At 34.4% G+C, this 7,844-nt stretch overlaps 1 protein-coding gene across 1 annotated transcript; it reads left to right on the forward strand.

The window, feature by feature from the left end:
* The first annotated feature begins 743 nt into the window (after window positions 1-743).
* On the forward strand, window positions 744-6,217 carry LOC113727430 (perakine reductase). The gene is made up of 4 exons (XM_027251589.2): window positions 744-916; window positions 1,254-1,350; window positions 1,449-1,602; window positions 5,850-6,217. The coding sequence occupies exons 1-4, from the start codon at window positions 744-746 to the stop codon at window positions 6,041-6,043; spliced, it is 618 nt and encodes a 205-aa protein (XP_027107390.2). The 3' UTR covers window positions 6,044-6,217.
* Window positions 6,218-7,844: the final 1,627 nt, after the last annotated feature.

A 7,844-nucleotide genomic window follows, 5' to 3' on the forward strand; every position in this document is an offset into this window, starting at 1 on the left:
TGTGGTAGGATAATGCTTAAACTTGACACATTTATTTTGTTCATTGATTGTATCGTACAAAACAAATGACAGCGAAAAGAACAATAAAAGGAACTAAGAAGTAATGGACATCAAAAAGCAGTTTCAATTTTCTGTCAATTCCAGCTTGCATGATTTTACCAATGTTATCAGCTTTCTAAGATTATATATATCATTTAGTTTTCTGCTTGCAAGATCTATCTTTACTAGAGGAAGAACACACAGAAAGATTGTAGGATGGTCTTGCCTTCACAAGAAATAGTTTGAAGTCTTCTTATGGCTATGTTAGAGTTTCCTATCGTTCAGGATCCAATTGTTGCAGGCACTAAAGCAACTCCCTCGTGAAAAGGTCCAGTTGGCCACAAAGTTTGGTGTATTTAAATTTGAGCCCTCAAAAGTCACAGTAAAAGGCACTCCTGAGTACGTTCGCTCCTGCTGTGAGGGTAGTTTGAAGCGCCTTCAAATGGACTACATAGATCTTTATTATATACATTGCATAGATACTACAGTACCAATTGAAGAAACAGTATGTTCACTTCTTTTTCTTTTTCTTTTTCTTTTTAACTTATTGAGACAATGTCTTGCCCACGTTCCTTTTTATTCTACTATGAAGTGTGGGATTCCTTTTTTAATGAATAAGGAAGGCACTTGCTTAGCAAGCATGTAGTATTATATCTCTAAAGGTCTTGTGCTTGTGCTGATGGAGAAACCTTCTTATGTGGCAGATGGGTGAGCTAAAAAAATTAGTTGAAGAAGGCAAGATAAAGTACATTGGGCTATCTGAAGCTAGCCCAGATACCATAAGGAGGGCACATGCTGTTCATCCTATCACTGCTATACAGCAGGAATATTCCCTGTGGACCCGTGACATTGAGCCAGAGTTGCTACCTCTCTGCAGGTTATTTACAACCAGCTTAAGAATCTTGTGATCATTTTTGTTTCATAACTCATTCTACTCTATAATATACATTTCAAAGTATTGTCTTCTTGTCTCTTCCGTGCTTTAACAGCAAATTACTTGATAAGGAGGTCATTCATTTGCAGATGCTAGATTTTAAGTTCATGTCCTTTTTGGTTGGCTTATTCAATCATAGGGCTATAGCTACAAGTTCCTCTTTCTCCTCTTTTTCTTTTGTATATTTCATGTCCTACATTCCTTTATAAGTTTTTCCTTTCCTTGTAACAGAAGTTTGAGTTTAGATTATTCCAATTTAATTTTGAGTTTCTATACATAGGGAACTTGGAATTGGGATAGTTCCATATAGCCCCGTTGGTCGTGGTCTTTTTGCTGGCAAGGCTGTTGTTGAGAGCTTGCCTCAGAATAGTTACTTGGTTTGAAAATCAATAGACTTTGTATTGCCTTTTCTTCAATGTCAAGGCTTGTATATCTCCAATATACTGATAAATGGTCTACATTGGTTTTTTTGCAGAAATTTAGTCCGAGGTTTATGGGAGACAACTTTGAAAAGAACAAAACCATCTATTTCCGCTTAGATGCATTAGCTAAAAAGCATGGGTGCACTCCTGCTCAACTTGCAATTGCTTGGGTACTTCATCGTGGTGATGACATTGCACCTATTCCTGGTAAATAAATCACAATAGTTGTCTGTTTGATGCTAATGCACCATTGAGTCATTGAGGATGTTACACAGATTTAGAAAAAGAAACATTCATACTTGTTTTTCCTGTTGCGGGCATAAGAAATTCTTTAGAACTTCCTTCTCAACTCTGGTTGCAGTAAAATCAATATTTTATTTTTTGTGAAGTACAGATTTTTTTATTTTTTTGAGTGTAAGTAGGAGGTCTCGAACCCGGGACCTCTCACTTACACTCCTCCCCCCATACTATGCAATCCTTCCCTGCTCCCCTTGCGAAGAACAGTTGAATAAATAATTATCCTTTACTTTCTACATGCTGTGTTAGTTTTTGCTTTCAAGCGGCTTGTTTCTCTATGAAGTCAGTGAACAAGAAGTGTGGTTTTTAACATGGTGAACTCCTAGTGGGAAACTAGTCGGCACTCCAGTTCCCTAAATTAAGTTTACAATTATCAAGAACCCTCAGCTTTATTTTGCATTTCTGCTATAAAGGTGCATTTTCTGTCTTAATAGATGCATTGCAATAAAAATTATCATGTTAATACTACAATTGTTCCTTGTGCAGAGTTTTTTTGGTCCATAAAGAAATCTTGATGGTGATTTATTGTCTGTTGTCTAACTAGCTATAGATAAATACCCTGTTAAGATTACGTTAACATTTTTAAGTGCTACTGATATTTACTGCCATAGATGTTAGTTGTTTGCAGTAAATTCCATTTATGTCTCTTTCCTTAGTCAAGCTGAATGGTTTCCTGAGTATAAGGCTTTCTGCTGTAGTAGAACAAGATTCTCAAAACCTTTGAAACTTGATCTTGAAGTTTCTTGGTTGCCAGTCCGCAGAGCTTTATTATTATACATACAGTTTTAGTAGCTTTAGTTCGGAAGGAATAATGATGATGACCTAGAATTGTTTCTGTGATGTTCTCTGCTATTAGAAACCTTCTGAGCTCTGTCTGCTCATATGCACCTTTGGAATTCTTCTATATGCAAAATTACATCTTTTTCTGTTTTCTTGAAAAGTTGGATCAGACTTTATTTGCTTAGTTTGTAGACAAATGATGTTTAATTTCAAGCTTCGGCCGATGGCAAGCTAACTGGTGCTGGATTAGTTTGAGTGCATTGGACATTTTATGGAAGTGACGAATGGCAGATGTCTCTCTTTTTATGATTATCTTTATGTTTAAGTGGAATTCCATTGAGGTTAGGGTCAATTAAATGAAGCATTGCTTTAATAACAATAGCAGCTGAGATGAACTCCATGGCTCCCTGTGTTAGTCCAAGATAGTACATTTTTACCCACTAGGATAATAGAAAATGCATGGCTAAGGGATGAAGTTGCCAACAATGTACAAACTGGTGGTTAATAAATCCTGAATTGGTACCAGAAAGTGTTAGGTATCTTTCTCCTGCCATCTGTAGAGGCAATTTTGTCGTCATTTCCATAATTAATGATGGAGAACTATTACAGTCCCACTGTAATTCCTTCCCGTGCTCAAATTCGTCTCGGGTTAACATATTATATAGAGTGCCGGGGCTTTTTTTTGTTTTCTTCTTTTTGTGCTTGATTGCTTAACTAACTAGTTTCTGCAAACATGTAGGTTGGATATCCTTTCTAGTCTATGCTCGTGTCACTTTCTAGGTTCTGTCTCCTTTCCAGTCTGTCACTTTCCCCAGTCTGTTTTTTCAGTTGTATATCTGTAAATGTGATGTGATAACACATACATAAAAAGTTTTTCTATATGGACTGAGCTTGCATAAGATTGTACACATCAAAGCTTAAGCCCAATCCTAGCCTCTGGGGGTTCCAAAGGCACTATGTTTTTTATGTTCCCCCCAGTACGCCTACCTCATATCTGCACTGTATTTTGATCCTGTGAACTATTTTTCTTTTTACATATGGGTTCAGGGCAGAGGGTAAATCTATAACTCATAACCTTTATGGTTTCTATCTGTTGAAGATATGTGATCTGATATTATGGAAAGATTTGATATTGTAAATATTAAGAAAGATTTGATTATAGTATCATGTATTAATTAGATCATATGATTATAGTATCATCTATTAATTAGGTAGTAGATTGATTTAGATTAGCATGATTTTAGCATCTAAATTAGGTTACACTTGTGTATTTATATTTGTATATTGTGTAGTCCAAAGATATGAAGAAGAGTTTTTTCTCTCCTTTTTTCTTAGTTTACATGGTATCAGAGCCTTATCAGTTTGTCTTTTGACGTGACCCTATTGAGTCACTTTTAGGTTTCTTGTGTGAATTATAATGGCAGATATGAAAGGTAGTAGTAGAGAGATGAAAACAGTAATTTCTGATGTTTGTCTTTTGACGTGACCCTATTAAGTCACTTTTAGGTCTTTCTTGTGTGAATTATAATGGCAGATATGAAAGGTAGTAATAGAGAGATGAAAACAGTAATTCTGATGTTATTCTTACAACATCAAAAATTACTGAACACAAATTAAGTGGAAAAAATTTTTTGGATTGGAGTAAAACTATTCGGATATATCTGCGCAGCATCGATAGAGATGATCATCTCACTGATGATCCACCCGTTGATGGGGAAAAAAAGAAGGTTTGGCCAAGGGAAGATGCAAAACTGTTTTTCAAGTGGAGAGAACAAAGCATATCAAAATTGATTGCCACTTTGTTCGTGGAAAAATCTAACAAAACTTGATCTCAACCAGTCATGTGAGCACTGGAGAACAATTAGCTGATATTTTCACTAAACCTCTAAATGGTCTGAGAATTGATTACATTTGTGGCAAGATGGGCATGATTAACATCTATACTCCAACTTGAGGGAGAGTGTTGAAGATATGTGATATGATATTATGGAAAGATTTGATATTGTAAATATTAGGAAAGATTTGATTATAGTATCATATATTAATTAGGTATCATATGATTATAGTATCATATATTAATTAGGTAGTAGATTGATTTAGATTAGCATGATTTTAGGATCTAAATTAGGTTACACTTGTGTATATATATTTGTATATTGTGTAGTCCAAAGATATGAAGAAGAATATTTTCTCTCCCTTTTTCTTAGTTTACACTATCCATACTAAAGTGCATAATTAAGTAGATAATACCAGCTCAAACATAATACTATGGTAATGAGAATAAATGGATGAATTACAAGCAGGACAGAATCGTCATTGTCAAGTAATACCGTAATAATCAGTAGAGCCACCTGTAAATGATGTTACAAATGCAACGAAAAAAAAAGGGAAGTAGGTCTCATGCTTCAGATTGAGTAATGAGATGTTTTACCTTGTAGTTACTAAAATAATTATTGTACTAGTGATTTTGGCCTTCCTGGTAAGCTTTGTGATATGGTCTTATGTTTAGTGACTTGGAGGACAAAGGGACTGCTGAGTAGTTCAAGAGGACAAACCTTGTAAATATTTTCCCCTAACTATTTCTATTAAGAGTTAGGTTCTAGTTTCCTCTACCAAAATGTTAATACTCTTACATGACTTTACCCTATCATAGTGATCCATGCAGGGGATTGTTTCACAGTATTGGGTGAAATGTTGATCTATCATCCATGTACAATGTACCTTGCAAAGTAATGATTTTACTATAAATGCTTTGTAATTAATTGCTAAAGAGGCTTTTCAAACATCTTATTCCATGTGTTTTTATTATTATTATTTTTTGAATGCATACTAAAGCAGTTGACTATGCTACTCTGTCCATGTTCCTGTGGGATCGTATTAGATGTTCCATTATGGTCTTGATTCCAAAATCTTTTCCATTAGGAGTCAGGCAGAGGCACAGAAATCTACATTTTCATGTAGTCTGCTCAAAGAAATTTTATAAACTAACGGTTGTATTGCTGTTATGCAACATTGGAAACAGTCAATGTATGAAATTCTGATCTGCATTGGAACATGATTTTCAATACGCGGCCAACATAGAACGTGACACTTTGTTCTATCGAAGCAAGAAACTTTAATATCTATCCTAAAGTAAAAGAAGAAGAAAGTTCATTCAGGTTAATATTGCAGTGCATGGGCAAATTTATTCAAGATTTTCTTTACCCTCTTTGTGAATTACTTTTCATTTTTTGCTTGCTTAGCAACAAAACTGAGGCATAGAAGATAAATTCTAACGAGTTAAGACTTGAAAAGCCTTCAGGTACATTTTGAAATGCATCATACTGCAGTTATCTCTTATTTGAATGCTAAATTGGATCTGTTATATGCTTTCTCAGGAACAACTAAGATCAAGAATCTTCATGATAACATCGGTTCTGTGAAAGTCGAGTTGACCGAAGAGGATTTAAAGGAGATCTCTGATGCAGTGCCCGTCGATGATGTTGCTGGACAGAGGATTGGAGATGCAATGTACCGTACTTCATTTTACTTTTCTAATACACCACCACCAAAGAAGTGGACACCAGAGTAACTTGTTTGATGCAACAGTAAGTCCAGTTGTTACTTGTTCTCTCTTTGTGTGCCCTCTTCTTATTTGCTTTTGGTTTAGCTGGGGTTCCTTTGTAATCCACAGCTAATATTTATGGCAAAGGATTATTTTGTTACAACTTTTCCTGATACATTTTTGTTATACTGTATATTTGAATGACACGTGTCTCATGTCGTAATAAATAACAATCTAAGTTTTAAAATCTCTCTTTGCATGATGCGCTTGTCACTCTAAGAAGTTGTGTGATAAAGTGTAACATAAAAAAGTGCAACGGAAGAACTCAAACCAATATTTATGTAAGGCTTTAGGCACAACAATATACAACAAGCACCAAGTAAGAAAGGCTTTCCAAAGTTGTTCTTCCAAAGTACATCCTTTCTCTTTGTAATATCTGGATTTGTGTCATTTTTGGAGAGACAAATCAGTGCTAGCTTCTCAACGTTGTTTGAAGTGTATTGGACAAGGCCAATATAATTTTCTGGGTCTAAAATGCCAAGCATATCTTTGTGTCATCTTCTTAGAGCCGAATCAAAACTACTGGCTCATCATTGTTTGAACCACATTGAAAACCCAAACTGGTCCATCAATGCAAGCCTTAATATTGTATTCATAACTGATGAAACTGGTCCATCAACACGATATTATCATTGTAAAGTAAAAGTTGACTACATAAATAAGACAATTTTAATATGGGGGCAAATTACACTTTACCCCCTATAATTTAGTATTTTTGTACGTAACTCCCCTATAATTTTAAAAACTATACATAATCCCCTCATGGTTTGGATTAAAGTGTCAAAGTAATGGAATTCATAATTCATAATGAAGTCAACTAAAATATAAAAAAGTTTATGTAAAGTTGAAAATTATTTATTAAGCACAGGGGGGGTTGTGTGTATATTTTGAAAACCATAAAGGAGTTATATAATAAAGTATTAAATCATAAGGGGGTTGTATGTAAAGTTGAAAATTATTTATTAAACACAGGGGAGGTTATGTGTATATTTTGAAAACCATAAGGGGGTTATATAATAAAGCATTAAATCATAAGGGAGTTTTATGGTAAAATATAAAACCATACGGGGTTAGTGCGTCATGTATATTATATTTATATATTTTGATCGCTTCAGCCATTTTAATTTTTAAACAAGGGTAATTTCAATATTTTTAAAAGTTCTGTTACGAATGATCATTTCTGTCACTTTGACACTTCAATCCAAATCCTGAGGGAGTTATGTATAGTTTTTGAAACCATTGGAGGGTTATATACAAAAACACTAAACTACAGTAGGGTGAAATGTAATTTGCCCTTTAATATGTTTGGGCACAACTATATATTGTAATTGTACACTAAATGACGTGACAAATGCACTAAAAAGTGCAATATGCACAAAAACGGCACAAAACACAACTGTAACAACCCAAGGCCGCCAGTTTCAACAAGTTAGTAGTAATGATTCATGTGCCGTTTAATTATTTTTTGTAGTGTATTAAATGAATAAATTGACAAACCACATAGATTTGCCAGTGATCGTCCATGTGTCTATTTCATACAAAAATGCACTGAAGATTGCTTAGATTGTTTCTGCTAAACAAACAAAAACCCTGCCAAACAAAATGAGTTACAAGAGAATAATTTTGTTTTTGATTAATACATAGCTCAAAGTCACAACTATATGTTTCCTGAGATCATAGAATACTAATGATGCCATCATGCCAAGGACGCCAAAGAATATTAGTGATGTAGTGTTCGAAAGCAAAGATACCAATGACGTTAAAGAAT

The sequence above is a fragment of the Coffea arabica genome, chromosome 2c, assembly GCF_036785885.1.
Source record: "Coffea arabica cultivar ET-39 chromosome 2c, Coffea Arabica ET-39 HiFi, whole genome shotgun sequence".
In the NCBI taxonomy this organism is placed as follows: domain Eukaryota; kingdom Viridiplantae; phylum Streptophyta; class Magnoliopsida; order Gentianales; family Rubiaceae; genus Coffea; species Coffea arabica.

Bases quoted from the DNA above. Each gene is read 5' to 3' on its own strand.
- LOC113727430 (XM_027251589.2), top strand. From the start codon at position 744: ATGGGTGAGCTAAAAAAATTAGTTGAAGAAGGCAAGATAAAGTACATT. The intron at 1,351-1,448 runs GTTTGAAAATCA...GTTTTTTTGCAG, and splicing joins TGCCTCAGAATAGTTACTTG to AAATTTAGTCCGAGGTTTAT. The intron at 1,603-5,849 runs GTAAATAAATCA...ATGCTTTCTCAG, and splicing joins TGACATTGCACCTATTCCTG to GAACAACTAAGATCAAGAAT.